Source organism: Ixodes scapularis, unplaced genomic scaffold, assembly GCF_016920785.2.
Source record: "Ixodes scapularis isolate PalLabHiFi unplaced genomic scaffold, ASM1692078v2 PGA_scaffold13__105_contigs__length_92229423, whole genome shotgun sequence".
NCBI lineage: Eukaryota > Metazoa > Arthropoda > Arachnida > Ixodida > Ixodidae > Ixodes > Ixodes scapularis.
In genome coordinates, this window is record NW_024609839.1 from 77,118,838 (window position 1) to 77,138,510 (window position 19,673).

Sequence of the window (19,673 nt, forward strand, 5' to 3'; positions counted from 1 at the left end):
TGCGAGATCGTATCTGCGCACAATCAATGAGAAATGATTGCTTGGAACATTTTCGGAACTTTTTAAAGGGGCGATGCAACGATTTTTGTATTTTGCGCAAATACCGCTTAGAATGAATCCCTGACGTTAATGACCTGTAAAATACCCGTTCGTCTTTGACTACAAGCTATCGAAGTCGCAGAAAAAAATAAAGAAAAAACGAGCAGAATTCATCCTCTCAACTCGCAGCCAGAACAAGCGGGCACGTGATCTGGAGCCAATGTTGATCATAGCCATGCGCTGGGGTTGGCAAGGCACAGGACACGCGCTGAGTTCCAGGCACTGTTATGGTTCGGCTGTTGTCGTCATTGCAGCGATTGGACACAGGACACTACCCGAATGCTTCTCGAGCTATAGATTATCACGAGCCCAAATCGAGTGCCCACGCAATGCTCGGGTCCAATCTATGAGCCGCATTCAAATATCGTCACCGGGCGGTACTGCTACCGCCGAGCTACGTCATCAGGTTTTACGAAGGAGAGATTGAATGAAAACGCTCGGTTTTGTCCTCAAAATTACAGCGCAAAAAAAGAGTTTCTTGGTCAGTGGCATTGCGTGCGAGTATCCTTGAGTCCCATTAGTGCCAGTAAGCTCGTGTAAAGTGAAAAACATTCCAATTGAATATTGTTGCACTGCCCCTTTAAGCCCTCGGTGAAACAATGATGCATAAAAAATGATCCAGGGTTACACGATGGATGGCGCCAGCATGTTATCTTGTGTCGTAAGCAGTTCTAATCAAACGTAAACGCGTGAACCTGCCTTGATTTTTGTATCTTGACGGAGTTGAAGCTCCATGATGCGTAGCGTCTGTGTCTAGTAGTGCAAAAAAACATGTGTCGCTCTACGCAAACAGGTCATAAAATGTCATCACACACAGCGGTTCAACTTGTGTCGTTGCTGCGCACCTTGAAGATGATGATAAAAACCACGTATTTTGTGTTGAGTTTTTTTGCGTCGTAGATGTAAGAGACGGAAATATTTCGCCAAACACGCATTGTGAGAAATTTGCAGCTGTGAAAACCGATAATCGATCGACCATCGGCTGCGCCAGAGGTTCTTCAGTAACCTAGTGTTGTGCAAAGTTGCACAATCTTACGTGATAATTTAAAAAAAATATGTACAGGGTGTCACAAAAGAAAATTTGCACGGTCTTTTTTGCGGCAAAAATAAACTAGGCATCGCCGAACGCTCTCTTCAAGCAGCACTCTTCAACATCGATGTTGGGGAAGCGAGTATGTTAGCGTGGAAACTGACAAGACCGAAGACAAAAACAAACATAAAGCACAAATGAAAATAAAGATTGATTTGATTTATTGTGTGTGTGTGTGTGGGTGGGTGGGTGGGTGGGAGTGAAATTTGTGCAAGACTTTGTCTCGTAAAGCGCGTAAGGGTGCGGGGCATCGGAACCGAAACAATTCATACGACAAGAAAATGAGACTTCTGATTTCTTAAGATTTAAATAAACTCCTATTCAAATACAATATAGCCAATTACAAGAGAATTTAGGTCTCTTCGATTATTTTAGTTAAAACTTGTATTTTATGCTTGGTATCTAACAGGCGAAACCGAAAGCAGGCCGAGCAGCCATATCGACATACAACAGCCACAAGAATCCAAAGTCGAATCCAATCCAAGGTATGGGGCAGTGGGTGGGCTGCTTGTGACATGGGGCACGGGTCGTAATGGGGTCGCTTTAAGAGGAAACAAAACGTCACGGCAGAAATTCGAGGAGAACCAGACCCCGAAACTCAACGGCTGCGACCGCCGATGACCCACGGCATGTCCTCTACGCGACACCGGAGCCGCAAGGCGCACCCTTTGACAGCGCAGCGACATGTGTTGGCCTCCGCTCATAAGTCCACGTAGCTCGCGTACGAGATGACGACACAGCCGACGCGAAGTTCTCCCGTTTTCGTCGACGGCTGATCGTCATGTGCCGGGCGGCGCGAGCCTCGCTCACCATCATCGCCGCGTTGGTCAGCCTCGGCCTACCCGCTGCGAGCTACGATGTCTTCTTCTACAAGCCGGGCTTCTACGACCGCAAGTACGGCAGCTTCCCCGAGAAACTCCGCCTGGAAATGGCGCAAGAGGCGAAGCTCATGTTCGAGTTTGCTTATGACAGCTACATGAAGTACGCCTTCCCCAAGGACGAGCTGAACCCCATCTACTGCACAGGCAGGGGTCCCGACTACGACGATCCGTCCAACATCAACATCAACGACGTCCTCGGCGACTACTCGCTCACCCTCGTCGACGCCTTGGACACTCTGGCGGTGATGCGGAACGTGACGGAGTTCAAGCGCGCCGTCCAGCTGGTGCTAGACAACGTCTCCTTCGACAAGGACAACGTGATTCAGGTGTTCGAGGCTAACATCCGGCTCCTCGGCGCCCTGCTGTCTGCTCACCTCCTAATCACCGACGAAGAGCAGCCGTTTGGGGACCTCCGACCAGATGGCTACAAGGACGACCTTCTAAGGCTGTCCAATGATCTCGCCACCAGGCTGCTGCCGGCCTTCAAGAACACGAGGACAGGGATACCCTACCCTCGCGTCAACCTGCGGACTGGAGTCCCGCCTGGCGTTTCAACCCACACCTGTACCGCGGGTGCGGGGTCGTTACTCCTAGAGTTCGGAGTCTTGAGCAGGCTGGTTGGGAATAAGGTCTTTGAGACTGTGGCCCGGAGGGCCACAAGGGCCCTGTGGGACCTCAGGGCGAAGGACACGGGTCTTCTGGGCAACATCGTTGACGTCAACACCGGCGAATGGATCGGGAAGATGAGTGGCATTGGAGCAGGCTTGGACTCTTTCTATGAGTACCTGCTCAAGACCTACATCCTGTTTGGGGACGTTGAAGACTTCCGCATGTTCAACGAGAGCTACAGCCTTATCAAGCAGTACATGCGTAAAGGGAGGCTGCTGTGCAACGAGGGTCGTGGCGATCATCCGCTCTACGTCAACGTCAACATGCACGATGGCTCGACGTCAACCCTGTGGATCGATTCCCTCCAGGCATCGTTCTCGGGCATCCAGGTCTTGATGGGGGACATCGAGGAAGCCATCTGCAGCCACGCTCTCTTCTATGCCATATGGAGGCGGTTCGGGGCCCTCCCGGAACGCTTCAACTGGCAGAAGGTCTCCCCTGACCTGGCCTTTTACCCGCTCAGACCCGAGCTGATAGAGTCGACCTACCTTCTCTATCGGGCGACAAAGAACCCTTTCTATCTCCATGTGGGACGGGACATCCTCCAGAGTCTTAACAACTTCACCAAGGCGGACTGTGGATATGCGACCATACACAACGTCCAAGACAAGTCACTCGAGGACCGCATGGAAAGTTTCTTCCTCAGCGAGACTTGCAAATACCTGTACCTCCTTTTTGACACTGACAATCCGGTGAACAAGCGGTTCGCCAAATACGTCTTCACGACGGAAGGGCACATCCTGCCGATCATCCGCCTCTTGAGGACAGCTGCTGAGCAACAGGTGAAAGAAGACATGCACAGTGTTGTCAGCAGCGATGTACCTGGCGTGGCGTCTACTGTGATTTCTAATAGGAGACTTAACGAGACGGACCGACAGTGCGGAAAAGTGCCTGATGAAAGGCAGTACCTGCTGCCGCTTAAGCACAACTACCTCCAGCAGATCAGCCAGTCGCTGGGACTGGACAGGGATGTCTTTTAGGCATTCCGTGCTTTGACGAGACTGCGGAATAATGATCACTTGTGTGCCTGCATTGACCAAGCAGTTGAGCTGCCTGTGGTTTTTTTAGACGAAGCTCTGCCTGGGGCATGTCACTGAATTAGAATGTGGAGGTTCCTAGTTACGGGGAGATTTTGGGGCCAAGAAGAGCTGGCACTGAACAGGCCTGAGGTGCTTTGACTGTATTGGAGCAAAATGTGTGCAGTCGTGCATGTGGGAAGAAGGTGCCAGCTTCTTATAAAATTGCATTTGGCCGATTTGGTGATCACATATTTGTGGTACTTATGCACAAAATAGTGTTTTGCTCAATATGTGCAGATATATGCAAAGTCATACCTTAAGTGCAAAAAAAAAAAAATAATAGAATGAATATAATGCATATAAATGCATTGCCATGTTTTCATCTACATGTGGGTTTTTGATTTGTAAAGGCGGTACTTGGCTTTTATTCCTCGGCTTCATGTTGTCACAGTCTGGCTTGATTGAGTTAAGAGGAGATATTGTTTTGGTGATATGAAAATAAATATAATTTTCTCTAGAGTCGGCATCCATTACTTCTCACTACTTTTTATCGGTGATTGCTCTTCACAGTGCACAAGAACGGACACACCTCAAAAGTTCACTCGCACAAAGAAATCGTGAAAATAGCTGAACTGTTCAACCATTCGATGCGTTCTTCCAGTGGCGTAATTTAGGCTCGGCTTATTTCTTCTCGCGTAGGATAAAACTGCTCTTTAAACAAACATGAAACAATACTTTTGTTTTTCGCATCATTACTTTAACCGCACCAACTAGATGGCGCAGTACGCCGCCCTATTAAGGCGTCCACGTTATGGTTTAGACGCTTACATAGTCTACACTTCACGTATACTATGTGTTCATGTATCTATCCACACCGCTCTTATTCAGCGTGACTGGGAGAACTCGAGCGCTCGATCTCTCAGTGGCGTTTAATTAATTCTATTAATCAGTTTGTGCCTGTCCGAGACAGCTGCCATTGTGGCCGATGTGGTGCTCGCAAACTTGTGCTGCCGTCTGCCATGCTGCACTTTCTCGGAACATGGGATACCGTCAAGAAGATCGTGACCTCAGCAAGGAGTGATATCAGCTGTTTTCGGTGAACCTTGGGCAGTCCATGAATCGCTGCTAACTCGTGTTTCGGTGCTGACTGGATCTTACGCGCCTGATATCGTAAAGCATGACCTCCCAGAACTAACTACGGATAGGAGGGTTGGATTGCCGGACGCTAAAACCCCAGGTAACTAAAACACTTCGTGGTTCCAGAAGCGTGAAGATCACAGGATATTTGACGCAAATTCAACTTTCTGTTTTCTTCTTATTAGGTGCCGGAAACTAAGATATCAAAATAACTTAGATCAAACAAAAAACAACTGTTTTTTTGTGTTTTTTTACTAATTAATTTTTGATTGCCGCTCTTTCGATCCCCCAAACAAGATTGTTTTAGGGCCGCCTTAGTAGTAATTGTAACAAACTCGCGATGTCGCAATTTTCGTGGTTATATTATCTCTCATTTTGGTTCTGGAATGCCTACGCGCATTTAGATAAACTAATACACAGGCGACACAGGTGACACAAACGAAGAAGCTTTACCTGTGTTGCCGTGTCACTCTTTGCTCCTTGTTCATTCTCAATTCCCAGCATGTTGTTTCAGCATCGGTTTTGCTTCAACCTATCACAGAGCATTCCTGCTTTGGAACTAACCTTGATCAAATTATCTACAGGCAATGATTGTAGATCTATTTCTTTACAAGTATCTCTTGATAGAAACCGGCTGGTTGCTGTAAGTGGTGACAAAAATGAAGGGATGAATAGAAGTTAAATTTTATTATTGTGAAACATTCTTTGGCTAGGTGTTCAGCATTTCGTGAAGCCCAGATAAAGGCGTGGCCGTGAATCTCGACGCTGATTGGTTAATGGGGTGGTCATGTGACTAGAGGGGTCGGCGAGGAGGAGCTCAACCACCTGTGCGCACCGAGGGAGAGGAGCTCGAGAGTGTGGAAGGCTCTGGAAGATTGCCATTATCGGCCCAATTAGCGGTAGTGCTACATTCTAGGAACGACTATCAAGTGTACACATGGTATGCGTTAAACTATCTGATGAAGAGTGTCGTGAACGTAAGTGTCTGGTGTCTGGAAACTCAGAGAGTCGCTAAACATTTGTGGTGCATGAACATTTCATGTATGCAACTCAATTTCTAATAATTTGCCATAATCTTTTCAATTGGCTCAAACATTTGTTAATTTAGACCTAAAATTACTCTTCGGATAGGTGGCGCAAGTCAACAACCTATTAAAATAACATCTGTCATGCATCCATTCATCCATCCATCCTGCATTGTGTATAAACTAAAGGTGTTTTGTTCATTCTTTTTTTAGCGTCCAAGATGCATCGGATCCTCGCAGGAATCGCAAAGTCCGATCACCCCGAAGATGTGAAGCAGAATCTAATCGAAAAGAAGCTGATACCGGCAGCGTCTCAGCCAATGGCTCCCGACGACTGCGAGTCGCTGCTAGAGGTTTCGTGGAGCCTTGCTACCACTGGAGAGACAGAATTCCTTCAGAATGGGGGCATTTCGGTGAGCAGCTTTTTTGGTGGATGGAGAGTGCCATCCGTTGTTACGCACGCTTACATACTGATGCGAATTCAGAGCGTAAATGTAAAGGCAGGCTGGAGGTCCACACCTTTCTCTTCACCGCAAAATAAATGTATAATGTAAGGGCTGGTTCACAAGCTTTCATTTTACTGTAAGCATGTGACTGCTTACGATGAGATGACGCACTTGCACCATCTGTTGGGCAACTCTGGAGCTCTTCTGATCTGCGTGTATTCTCCATCTTTTTTCACGTGGGCCTGAAAAATATTTTGATTGTTATAAGTGTCTATTTCTCATAGATAGTGCGAGATTTGATTTTGCAAATACTGAAAAACATTCAGGTCAGTTGTGTCTCTTGTGACAGTAAAGTCGGGCTCCATTGTCTGTACTCTTGGCATTTATAATCAAAAATAAATAGTGCGCAAAAATACAGACAGGGACAAAGGAAGATGCAAACAACATTTTTATGTTTCTTTTTATATTTTCATATTTGAAAAATATAATTTTTATAATTTTACATTATCCTATAATTAAAAAAAATCTGAATCGTTGTTAAATTGAGAGCAGGACATTTTTTAAAGTTATTAGTACACTGCACGTGCAGATGTTTGATGACTTCAATATTTACTTTTCCTGGGGTAGCAATTTTGGCCCGATAGAGAAAAAGGGGGCACTTTCGTTGCATGAAACCGTCACAACAACCTTCGGTTCTTTCAGTATCCTCAATGTGAGACCTCAGTTGCTCAAAAGAGATTCTCTTTTTTTTTTCTTTTCAAATGAATTGAGGTGTGGATGAGTCAGTCAATTCATTCAGAAACTACATGTGCAGCTCGAAAGGTTACTGACAAGGTGTTTTGTCTGGCCACTCTTTGCTAAGGTTTTCACAGCATTCTGTGAACATCACAAGAGTGCACTGGCGCAGTTCTTCACCCAGTCTCACCTCATCACGGCCCTTACTTCACCAGGAGTCATTCACAAAGACAGGTACGACCCTACGACCCTCCACTTCGTAATCATCTGGAGCTTTTCGTTTTCTTTGTATCTCGTTACCCTTCTGCTCCGTGTGGTGACGAAAATTTAATTATTTTCGAGCAAAATGTTTCTGCCACAAGGAAGACTGAATAAAACAAAGAGATTGTTACAACTCATGATGGCTGACTAGCTTATCTAACTTTCTTGCCACTGTCCCCCTAGATCAGTAATACCACTGATTCGGGACTGGCAGGATACTTGAGAAATAAAAGTATGCGCCCAACAAAAGTCCGAGAGACAGTTCTCCTCAAATTTGTGTTTTTGTGGGTTTAACAGATTTTATATTGTCGACCATGAAAGACATTTATTGGCTTTTTTTTGGCTAAAACCGGGAAATCTATGGTCTATTTCCATGGTTGTCCAGTGACACATTCTCTTCGAAAAACACTCCAAGAGTTTTGAAACCAATGACTGTTTCGTTTGGAGACGAAGCTGTAGAGTTTTCATCAGTATGACAGGCTTATTCTTTGCCACGGCGTTCCTTGAGCGAGCACGCGAGCGAGTGCTTGTCAAATCCCGGGTGTAAAGGCTGGTTCACACAGCACCGTTTTCTATTGTGACACATAAGTCACCGAAACATCTGTGTCTCTAGTATCATGAACTGGTAGCCAGGCTTAATATAAAGCCCAAATGTCCCTATGGCTCGTACGTAAGCTTTTGTAACGCAAGAATACGAGACTGTGTGAACCAGCCTTAACTCGTCCCTCGTCGCAGGATGCTCCAGCTGCTCACGGGAGTGCTGTCCCAGATGGAGCAGGAGCCCGTCTTTCCCAAGCTGTGCTGCGTCGTGCAGACGCGCTGCATCAGCCTGCTCAAGGAGACGTGCGGCTCGCTCTCCGTCTGCTGCTCCATGGTCGTCATGCTGGAACGCTTCCCCCAGTGCCTCCCAAAGGTGAGGACAAGCCTCGAGGACCCCGTGTTGCCGACAGAGTCGCCACGGGGCGGTTTCACGCGACACGCTTTCGATTTGAACTCTCACCAGATGCCATGTTGGTCCACTTTTGCCGTGCGCCGCATGCTTGCTCTTGACCGGTGTAAGAGACCCTAGGACCCGTCAAGCTGCCTACTGCAGCTTTTTTTCATTTTGGGCCCCCCCATCATAATTGATGGAAACAAAAGTTATTGTTATTCTTACTATTATTATTATACGCGGAGGCAGCGTTTTCCAGATCGCTCGAGTTCTTCCTGGTCGCGACCGATCGTACTGGCCGGAGCGGCTGGGAACATAAAGGAGCATTGGTTGGTGCTCAATATTTATGCGTAACAGTCTCTGTTCCAACTCGGGACGAGCTGGTGATCGAGAAGTCGTTGCGTCAGTGACCACGCTACCAGGGCGACTCTGAAAGGAAAAAAAGCTGGAGTAGGCGTGGGTTTATGCATTCCAAATACATCCTGGGTCGTCCTTGCTCGTAAAATACGACCTGGGTCATCAACAGAGCCACTCGGCATGCTTCTGCATTTCACCAATGTTGTAAACGACGCTACTAAGTAATTGTTTGCGTACAAACTAATGAGGAAAGGAAGCACTGTTTATCAACTTGGTGCGATGTGCAGCTAATCGGGAGTGGAAAGGTGTTTGGTGAAACTGCCCTAATCACCTAATGATATTACTACTAATAATTTTCACTGCATAAAAAAAAAAAAAATCATGTACAGGTTTGCAAAGGTATGGAGGTGCTTGTGTGCAAGTTGTACAATAATTTTTATTTTTCTATAAATAATGCAAAAAAGGAAAAAAAAAAAATAGAGAAAGCACATAACTCTTCATTGACAAGTTATACAAGAATTCAGGTATCACAGATGATACACCACACTCCTCATAAATCCATCTCGTTTCCAAAAATCATGAAAGGTGCGGCACCGACACACACATGTCTTCGTTGTGTATCTTAGGCGACAAGTTGGATTTTATGAGGAAGCGTCGTGCACACGTACAACGACGGTTTTTTATGCATTGTGTGTGTCTGAATCTCTTTGGTTCCCTTCTCTTTGCTTTGCTTTTACGTCCCTTTTGGAAAGAAATGGTTGACGGTCGGTGTCTTGTATGTGTGCCCCGTTCCTCGTGTCATCCGTCTTTTTAACGCTGTTTCACCTTTTCGTAATCGTGTACCAACTGACCCGACTTAACGCCTCCATTCTTAAACTGGGGACTCCCTCCTGTGTGGTGACACCTCTGTCGTGTGGTGCAGGAGGAATTCCGGGGCAAACTGTGTTCAGTGCTGACCCAGTGCATCGTGGCTTCGCCGTGTCCTTCCCAAGCGCAAGACCTCAAGCCTTACATAACGGACATCAACCGCGTGTCCACGTTCCTCAAGGTGACTAATCTACACCTTGTCTGTCTTTGCTTGCACGCCTTAAAGCATGGGCTCTCAGACTTGTTTCCTAGGAACCCAGGTGCACTCCAGAGTACCTCCACGGGTTCCTTGGAACTCTCAAATTTTCTCGACCGCCCAAAGTAGCGGTTTTCCAGTTTAACCATTTTAGTGCGTACGAGCCTTTCATTGATGCACAACTAGTGTGTGCCAAGGATTGCCTAAGTGTGTGCATCATTGTTTACAAGGTATAGGGTAAGTCATGGTTGTAGAGAGCAGTTGGCAGCAAGGTGTACAATGCTGTTTTTTTGTTCTCATCTCTTAGCAACCTCTCCTTTTCTATCCCTACAGCGTTCCTTCTCCAACACTTATAGGCTAACCCACATGCTCACATCTGCATCTTCTGCAGTGTAGCACAGTTTACACTAATGTACATTGGTGCGTCTCAGAAAGCTTTACTGACATGTTGTGAGGGTTGCAGCTTTTGTGAATGTTTTTAAATGTTTCTTAGGGAAGAAGCATTTGTAGAAGTAATTTCATGTTTCGGTATTTAAAGCAGAGCTCTGGTGGTTCTCTGAGCTACTCAAACTAACTCAATTTTTGGAATACTTTGAAGTCGACTTGTCCCAGCATACTATCTATTATCGCTTACTTCAGAATAGTTAGAGAAAACGGCAAATGAAAGTGATGCCAAAACCAGCGGTCAAAAAACACAGCATGTTGTGCATGTTTTTTTCCTTCTGCTGAAGTGTGTTTTGCCAAGAATGGGGGGCTGAAATTTACGAATACATTAACTTTCTAAAAATAGTTTATTTCAACCTATAAATTGGGCTACTAGGTCAGCCTTGTCTATTGCTGTGTTGAAAAAAGGTTTTTGTGACAAATCGGTAATCGTCAACATTTTACCAGTTTTAACCAACTCCTTTCTTGCAGTCTGTGTGGACACTTTCGGAGCCATCGCTACGGAGAACGCTTGAAACTGTCTCGGTCATACTGACCAGCAAAAATGAGAAGTTTTCATCAGCTTTGGCGGCCATTGTTGATGTAAGTAGGCATCCATTCTTATAGTTGTCTCTTTTCGAATATTAGTAACTAAATGTGGTCTTCCTCTTTACTCCTCTCAACTGCTGTTTTAATGCTTGACCACCCTAAAGAATGATGTGTGATTTTTGGGTAGGCGGACTGGAATCATGAACATGCTGCTTTTATTAAATGCTGGTAGTTATTGAATGGCAGCATTTCAGGAGTGACTGATTTATGATACTGTCAGTATATCAACAGTGGTAACATCAAGGTACTGTAGAAAATATTGCATTCTTTCTTGAAAAATCACAAAATGTTTGTAACAAATGTAGAGATTCAAATTCATATGATTGTCACTAATATACGGGGAGTTTCACGAAAGGTGGACAAATTTGATATTGCGAAAACTACGCAGCGCACCAGAAAAAGGCTTGTGTCATTTTGGTTCTAGGCCAGGGGTCTATTTGGGAAAATTATTAAAGTTTGGGATAATTAAGTTGTTAATTATTTTCACATAATTAATTTTGTAAATATTGAGTTTAAGGGCATGGTTTCATTTGGAAACTTGCTGAGCATCATCAAAAAACACAAAATGAAAAAATTGGTGTGCGATAAAAGGCATGCATTGCATTTTACAGTTTTCTGAAAAACAGCACAACTTCGATGGGTTTTTAAGCTTGGGTTTGCAATCAGAGTACTTCTCTGCATCGACGGTGCTGCGCCCCGTGGAGAAATAGTGCCATCAACATCTGCTACGCTGTCCTCGCGCAACGCAGCAGAGGCAGGTTGCACTATTTCTTCACAGGACGCGGTGCCGTCAACGCCGGGAAGCGCTCCGATTGCAAATGATTCATTGATTGATCAGTTGATTTATTAATTACTCAATTAAAAAAAGATAGAAGAAGGGAAATTGACTGTCTGAATTATTTATTTAACATTTGAATGGTTCATTGTATGATGTAAAAAAGCAGAAATAAAGATGGATCAAGTGCAATAAAGATGAGAAAGTAAAGATTGATCATCATATTATTGATTGATTAATCCTTTTGCCGTATAAGGAAAGAAAAAAAAAGATTGATGGATTGATTGGTGATTCTATCAATAAATGATTGATTTTTATTGGAATATTTATTGAATAAATAAACACTGTAAGGATAAAGATTGATTAATTATGCAATAAATAAGGGCAAAGGAAGAAAGATTGACTGTCAGATCTGTCAGATATAATCAAAATATTAAATAAGATCTCACTGTATAGAGACAAGAAAATGATGATTGATCATCTTATTGTTAATTGATTGATTAAATTAGTTTGTTGCATTCGGGCCCGTTCGCTCGAAGCCAGTTAACTTTATTTGCAGCAAAAGGTTAACCGCCCTTCCTTACTAGGTTCATACATGTACCTAGCCGGGTTTGTTGAGGGCTGGATGCACAGTAGCTTGTGTGTTTCATTATGGGGTGGTAGCTTGTGTCACCTACTGGTTGTAGCGAATATAAGTGGCTTTCGTGGAAAACCTTTGGAAATAGGGGTACCCGATTACATGTTCTGCCGGGTTTTCGCAACGCTGCACAACACACATTTGTGGACATACTTTCTTTTTTTTTTTGCTCGTGGTACAAATAATGGGTAAGGTAAAACTGAATCGACCCGCATTTGGCAAATTATTTGATGATTGGCCGTCTGAAGTAAAGACGAGCCTCGTTGAAATTTCTTTCCCAGTGCGAAAGAGGACGACGAAGTTCAGTGTAAGAAACAATGGCAAAGAAGTGAGCAGTGAAAAGGCGGATGGCACATCGGCAGCATGGTTGGCCAGCATGTAAGAATTGTACATAAAACCTTCTTCACAAAATGAAAATGGCGTACTTCGGCTCCAGTGGAATTTGGTACGCGGTCTGCTTTTGTGTGCCATCAATGTCCGGTTGATTGAATCAAGACAATGGGGCAAGATTGTTGCTCATACTTAGCAATTTAATGGCGAATTCGGGTGGTCAATCGTCGGCAACTTATTTTGCCGGAAAACCGGCAATAGTGTTCGCGTGGTCAGTTCCCGGCCGGCGCGCACCGTTCGGGTGGTGGTTCTCCGGCAAGCACCGACAACTTTCCGGCGCTTTTTCCGCCCGAGCTCCGAACGGCCGGGCGAGTAGGCGCCAGACTGTATCCGGTGTCGTCACTTCCGAAATGAGAGAGAAGGTCAGTGAGAAAAAAATGAACGAAAGAGCGAAACTGATCTGAAGTAACTTTAGCAGCCGCTACGAAAGTCAATCCAAGTCGTTGGGACATCAGTGACGGCGGCGACAGGCGCGACAGGCTTTCGCTAGCGGTGTCGCGCGGGCAAGGGGCGAAGTAAACTGCCACCGACTGGCGTTTCGTGTTCGGGTGGTGAGGGTCACGTGGTGTGCCGCCGGCGCGTTTCTGGTTGCCGGTTCCGCCGGCTCGTTCTCGCCGGCGACTGACCACCCGAATTCGCCATAAGTGAGGTAAGGCAAAGCAAAAGCCTCTTGCACCCAGTGGCAATCTTGAGGGAGGGGGGGGGGGGGGGGGGGGGGGGGTGTCCTTTAAAACCACATTGCTTATTTTTTTTATTTTTTTTTACATTTATTTGAAGAATGCGGGAGCACTCTTGTTTACTGGAAGTGGCCAGTTGACTTCGACGATGTACATCAGTTACACTTCACAGATTATTTCAGGTTTTCTCATTTCTCTCTGGAGGAGAATGTTAGCTGCGCTTTGGGGTCTTTTTGGTTGAGGCGGCATCATGTGACATGGCGGTGACAGCAGCGACGTAATCTTCTGGGCGCTGCGACTTTTGTAGCTCCCACCGCCTAAATTACGACCCCTACCCCCCCTCCCCCCCACCCACTGAACCAATATCTGGAATTCGCCCTCCCCTAAAACCAATATCTGGGACTGCCTCTGCCTGCACCATTCATTGCTGACGAACGTGACAGATAGTGCAGCGACTACTACATATTAGTTCCAAGCGAGCGACACTCGCTTGAAGGGGCACCGCCATGTTTCCCCGCCATCCCTACTCTGCCGGTCACATGACCTAAAATGCCCCCCTCGTAGGGAAATGCGGTTAACCTTCTGCCGCGGTTAAAGTTAACCAGCTTTGAGGAAACGGTCCCAGAAGCGAATTAAAGATGGACCAACGGGTTGACTGATCTATCGATTCACCGATCGAATGGCTGACCTCGTTCCCCAGCTGCTCCCGTCCAGCCTGGTCCCCGCCGCCACGAGTTCACTGAGCAGGAGCCTGGCGGGCGGCGTCGACGTGGAGCCCCTGGTGCTGGCGTCGGAGCGGCTGCTGGCCTGCCTCAGCTGGCCCGGCACCTCGATGGTCCACGTCTGGGTCCTGGCCGCCCTTCAGGGGTTCCTCTCCATGGGGCGCTTCGGCGCCGTCCGAGACCTCTTCGAATCCCAAGTCAAGTCGGTGCGTCGGCCGGGTTCGGGGACGTGTCCTCGCACGTTCCCTTCCTCCTTGGATCGCCTTGTCGGGAGGTTGGCGGTTTTCACGTTTGATGTGTCGGGGTCTCGGGGTGACTCTTCGCTGCACCTTTTTACAGCGATAGCTGTTACGCGGGCTCTTTGCACCACTGGAAATGACACCAGTGTTCGTCGTAGTTGCAGTAGTAATCCTAGTCGTTGACGTTGTGGTTAGCATAACGGGGTGTAGGGCATTGGTCGCGATATTACCAACTTCTCGAAAAAAGATAGCCTGCCACTCGCGGGAATTGAACCCGTGTCCGCCGCGTGTGAACTGGGCTCGTTGCCACAGAGCTATGCTGCAGCATTAACAGCCTGCTTTATACTTAGGATTTTCGTGTAACAAGAGCGAGTACGAGTCTTGAATAGTGCCCGCCAGGTGGCCGCAGTTGCTGCGACGTCGCGATAGAAGATTCTTCGTCATTCTCGATTAATTCCAAATTAAATCTGAGTCAATTCCGGAAACTAACAGCTTCAGCCAGGCGGTACGAACCACTGCCCGATTAAGAGGGTTCGGCCGTATACATTCGTCGATACCACCTTTAGAAGAAGGGCCCGCGTATTATGTCATTGTGAGTGAATCCCTGAGCGACTCCGGGCGGCAAACGCACCGAAACTCGACGAGAGTGCGGCTTAAAGCAGCAGACGCGGGCGTCTTGGCGTTGCCTCATGCTGGCGTCGCACTTGTGGCAAGAGGCCAAAAGACGCGCAGGCAACAACGACGATGCATCTCGACGTTCGTGGCAGGGAGAACCGCGAAATGCACGCTAGTGAGAACGACGGCTCGGCAGAAAAACGCAGAAATGCTTCATGCATTTCGCAGCCACGACATGAAATTTGGCAAGAAAATGTTGTCCGCTAAATTTAGAGGGAAAACGCTTGCGTCCAATGTTATCGTGCATAGTCCGTGTGCAGCGGTGTGTGCGTCCAATCTGTGACTGATTATGTGGACCGTTCGTCGCCGAGAGATTTTCGAGAACATTCGATTTGTGCTGCTCATTGTACCAACGGCACAATTCAACTAGACATCGTCCCTTAATTTATGTTAAGAGAAACACTTCGCGTGGAAGGCCGTGGACCACGCCAGTGGGCTGGTGGCGCACTAGGGCCTTTGTCACCGTTGTGTCCCTAAACCCTTAAACATCGTTGTTTATTTGGGTCTGTCACGGGTAAACGACGCCAGCATCACATTGATGCTGGCGTCTGCAATAATTTTGGAGAGCCTGAATCTGACGCGTTGATCGAACGTGCAATGATAATGGTGGAGCCTGATAAGGTGTTGTCTCTGTTGCACTTTTGCAGGTGTTCGTCAGAGTGACTCACCCGCTGACGCGCAAGTGTGCGTTTCCGGTCCTTTCCTTCATGCTGCTCTCCTATCAGCACTCGCCCTCCCTCTTTCACAAGGTGCGACTCTTTTATCTCCTCTTGTTTTTACAAGTGCCTCTCCCTTGTGTGCAGCCAGCAATTCTTTTTTTTTTTCTGTCTGCAAATTATGTGTATCTGGTAACAATTAAAGTGAAGCTTGCAGAAATAGTCTGTCCTTGATTTTCGCATTGGGGTTTTGTTTTCGCCGTCGAATGTTTGATCTTGCAATAATTTTTTTTTCTTCAAAAGCGGTTTGCATGGCATAGTTATTTGGGGTATGCTGGCAACGAACGCCTATAAAAATATCCCTGAAAAAAAAAAAAAAAACTACCAGAATTACCTCGGGCTGTCCAGGTGGTTTTTCTTTGACCTAGCCTTTAAAAAGGCTAACTCTCTTAGAAAAAGTGGCTACAAGTATCAGTTTTTTTTCTACGAGGTCTTTTCCCACTGCATGTCCATGTGCTTTTATTAGATAATTTTTTGTCATTTTTCGTTAGGGGGGACAGATGACTTTGGGTCACTTTGAGCTGAACCCACTGAGGGCATTCATATCGTCCATTCACCCCTAAGCAGACAGTGGAGTGGAAGCTTGTTAGACCATTCGTACATCTATCTTGCAACATGTGATCGCGCCGTCGCCCGCACCCTTGGCAGTGAGAGGGGTCAGGTGCTTAAAGGGAGGAGAATGATTAGTTCGGCAAGTGCGCAGCTCTTGCCGCATTGGGAAAAGCTCAATACGTCTCAACTAGTTATTGTTTGTGGAGCAAACTGCCAAAGAGCACAACAGTTATGTTTTGGAGAAGTACATAGGCATGCCAGGGCCAAACCGAATAGAATATTTTATCAACTTTCTCCGGCATTCAAGTTCGTTACAAATCAAATACATAGAGCTCAGCTTGAAATTAGGAGTCACAATGACAGCAGAAGGAAACCAAGAAATTCTGAATTTAAATCTTGGGGAACGTTTTACGCGATCTCTTAGTACCTTCGGCGCCTACTTTCGAAGCGTTAGTTGGCACCGTCTAATCCCGTTCTCGTCCTGCCTAGGTTGTGCCCGACGTGCCCCAGCTGATGAAGTTACTGAAGAAGGAGAAAAACGACGACGCCGCCCTGGAGGTCGCCAGTTTGTCCCAGACCCTTATGTACGTCCACTCTGGCTTCCCGGATCTGTACGATCCCGTCTTGGACGCACTCAAGGTAGGCCTCCCTTCAGCGTATTTCTCCTCGTTTCTCTTTCTCGCCCCTTCACGTTGTCGCTCGATTTGCCGATTCAATACCCACTGGGGACGTCGAACCAACCTTTCGGGTGCGATTGTAGTGATTCTCTTTCCGCGTATCATCCTTTGCTGCGGATTTTGCTCTAAAGCCAATGACATGAGGAGAATGGCAGCGCGTTTCTTTCGAATGCCCAGTCTCCAGCACGTGCTCGTCGCCTTCTGTGGTGCTTTGTCGAGACTCTCAAAACACTGAAGCATCGTCGAAGGTGGGGAAGCTCGTGCCGAAGGCGAGAAAACCGATGGACCTTCCCGCCATTCCAATCCCATCGCAGCGTCAGATCCAGAGAGAAATTACCGGGATGCAGTTATCGCGACCCGATTAGCGCCAATTCCCGTTCGGTGCATCCCCCGTTTCGTTCGCTAAGGGTACTAATGCCGCTCGAGCTATCGAGCTGCTTATATGCTAAAAGCCCATGGTTTTTGGGAGTGTCTGTGCTGTTCAAAGTTCTGGCACGAGATCCTTGTTGTGTTTTGAATTGTTCCTTCTCATTACCGTTGACTTTATTGGTGACGTTGAGGTCTCTTAAGGGACAGGGCGCCCGGCTTCGAAGGAAACCGTTTACCGAGCCTGGCTCATTTGTTCTGCTCGTGCTTGTCCCCCCCTCCTCACTGCTTCTTTCTCTCGAGACGGACAGAGCTTCTCGTGGTGGTCACTATTCTGCATTAATATTAGACAATTCTAATGAAACTCGTTTGCTATCGGCAGGAGTTTCCGTCGCCTCGCCAAGAAGAGATGCAGAACCTTCTGGCGATGTACCGCATGGACGTGCCGCAGAAGTACGTGGGGGGCATTGTCGGGGACGTCTCGACAGTGTCTCGGCGGGAGGACGAGCTCGTGGGACTCGTGAATCTGGGCAACACGTGCTACGCCAACAGCGTGCTCCAGGCACTCTACATGACCTCGCGGTAAGTGGACGGCAGAGCTAGGAGGTATAGGAGGGTAGCGACATCTGCTTTCCCCTCTTGCACACGCATCGGAGGAAACACATTTTTTTGTTGTTTACGATATCGAAAGGAAATTTTCACAGTTTAGGGTGCTAAATCTTTTTTTTTATAAATCTGGTTTTAGCTTTGATGTAGCTTGTCTTTATAGGTTGTCGATGCAAGGTACATGCAGACTTGTGCACAAGTGAGACATGGCAACACCTTCGAAAAGCCTAGAAAAATGAACTAATTTGTTCCTTTTAAACCACAGAGTGCAATGAACAGCAAAAATAATGTATGTGACGCTTTCATTTTAAAATAATTAAAAATAGCAAAAATGCCATATCAAGGGGCTAACATATAGTTGAAAAAACCCCGAGACTGCGGGTAAACGACACAACACTAAAAAGTCTCTATACATTTTTTTTAATTTTTCATAAATGTAAAGAAATATATATACATTCCAACCAAACATGCATGCCAAATTTGGTTGTGATAAGACAATATTAAGAACAGAAATTCTTGTGCCCAAACTGTGAAGAAGCCCTAAAATTACATAAAAGAAAAACATGTTCTATTGTTACCATAGATGTGTAGCAATACTCTTTTGCAGCACGGAAAATAATATTTTGTTAAAGGGACACTGACAGGGTATTTTTGCTTGCCAAGGTTTTTATTTGTGTGTGGCATATGAGAGCCCAACAGCCTAGAAAACAATTTGCGGCTCGAAATTCGCTTTCTTTCCGCCCAAAAACTGCTGACCAAGAACTGGCCGATTAGGTTCGTGCTCATTCTCTTCTCTGTGGTCATGTGCCGTTTTCCGAGGTTTAGACAAAAACCACCAAATATAATCGAAGTCGTGGGTCATCGAAAGCACACGCTCAATATTAAAAATATAAAAGAAATATGAAACCCATTTTTTTGTGGCTTGTAAAAAACTGCAAATACATTGATTAAAAAAAAAAAAAAAGTTGCACAGTTAAGTGATTTTTGCCAACTCTCTCCTTTTCTATATTTCTTCTTACTCTAGTCCACTTTCGGTTTCAGTTTCGAGCAGTTCCGTCTTTTTACTTTATTAAAAATATATGTGACGATGTAGCAAAATATTGATTGGGTAGTCTTCTGATACCATAATGAATTGCCTAGCAAAAAATTAAAAAAAAAACAATTTTTGGGGGGTGTCAGTGTCTTTTTAGGGGGGGACACCACCTGGGAATGTCAATTTCTGAACCGCTCACTCAATCGGCATGATATTTGCAGGTTGTGTTTGTAGGTGTTATGTCAGGAGTCGCTTACGGAAAGCACAACGAGTAGCTTTACTCTGCGATCGTGATGGCGGCGTGACCGAATGTCCCTGCATGCGCAGGCACGTGCACTGTCTGATGTCGCAGAAGAAGACGAGGCGCGTCTTCTTCTTTTTCCATGTTATGCCGGACATAACACCTCCCCCCACTAGACGTCATGTCCATATCTTTGAGGTGGTCGCCGGTCTCGGGAACTTCTTCGAGTGCCTGAAGTGTCAGGCTCTGCCGGCGGCACAACAGGCAGCGATTCCTCGGGAATAGCAGTTGTGCTGTTGTCCCTGATGGTTGTCGAGGGTTGCGGAGCCAGGTCATCACGGCTGTTAATGTCCCATGCGGGTGCCACAGCTGTCTGTGGAGGTTGATTATGCGATGCCACTCTTCGCGGCCGTATGTGGTTGGTGTGCCGGCGAATTGAACCTTGCTCTACCCGAATCATCCAAGAGCGATGTCCCAGCTGACGTTCGATCACTCCCGGTATCCACTTTTTACCGTCTGGAAATGTTTTAACCCACACTGCTTGGCCTACATTCAGCTTGCGTGGGTTTGTAAAGGTGGCAGTGCTTTCAGGTGTCTCGGGGCTGAGCGTCTTTAGTCGCTC

The 19,673-nt window shown here is 46.4% G+C and overlaps 2 protein-coding genes across 2 annotated transcripts in view; both read left to right on the plus strand.

Annotated features, from left to right (window-relative positions):
- Positions 1-1,390: 1,390 nt before the first annotated feature.
- Positions 1,391-4,277, plus strand: LOC8050741 (ER degradation-enhancing alpha-mannosidase-like protein 1). The gene has a single exon (XM_002435119.5). It carries the CDS (start codon positions 1,971-1,973, stop codon positions 3,717-3,719), a length of 1,749 nt encoding a protein of 582 aa, XP_002435164.1. The 5' UTR covers positions 1,391-1,970; the 3' UTR covers positions 3,720-4,277.
- Positions 4,278-4,361: 84 nt separating this feature from the next.
- LOC8050740 (ubiquitin carboxyl-terminal hydrolase 35) overlaps positions 4,362-19,673 on the plus strand; it is a 33,006-nt gene continuing 17,694 nt past the window's right edge. The window contains exons 1-10 of the mRNA XM_029984312.3: positions 4,362-4,995; positions 6,134-6,333; positions 7,229-7,335; positions 8,098-8,275; positions 9,573-9,698; positions 10,629-10,739; positions 13,925-14,152; positions 15,508-15,609; positions 16,618-16,767; positions 17,554-17,753. Of these exons, the coding sequence (XP_029840172.3) occupies positions 6,142-6,333; positions 7,229-7,335; positions 8,098-8,275; positions 9,573-9,698; positions 10,629-10,739; positions 13,925-14,152; positions 15,508-15,609; positions 16,618-16,767; positions 17,554-17,753 (1,394 nt within the window). The 5' untranslated portion in view covers positions 4,362-4,995; positions 6,134-6,141. The remainder of the gene's footprint in view (positions 4,996-6,133; positions 6,334-7,228; positions 7,336-8,097; positions 8,276-9,572; positions 9,699-10,628; positions 10,740-13,924; positions 14,153-15,507; positions 15,610-16,617; positions 16,768-17,553; positions 17,754-19,673) is intronic.

Excerpts from the sequence above, each read along its gene's own strand:
- LOC8050741 (XM_002435119.5), top strand. The coding sequence starts at position 1,971 with ATGTGCCGGGCGGCGCGAGCCTCGCTCACCATCATCGCCGCGTTGGTC.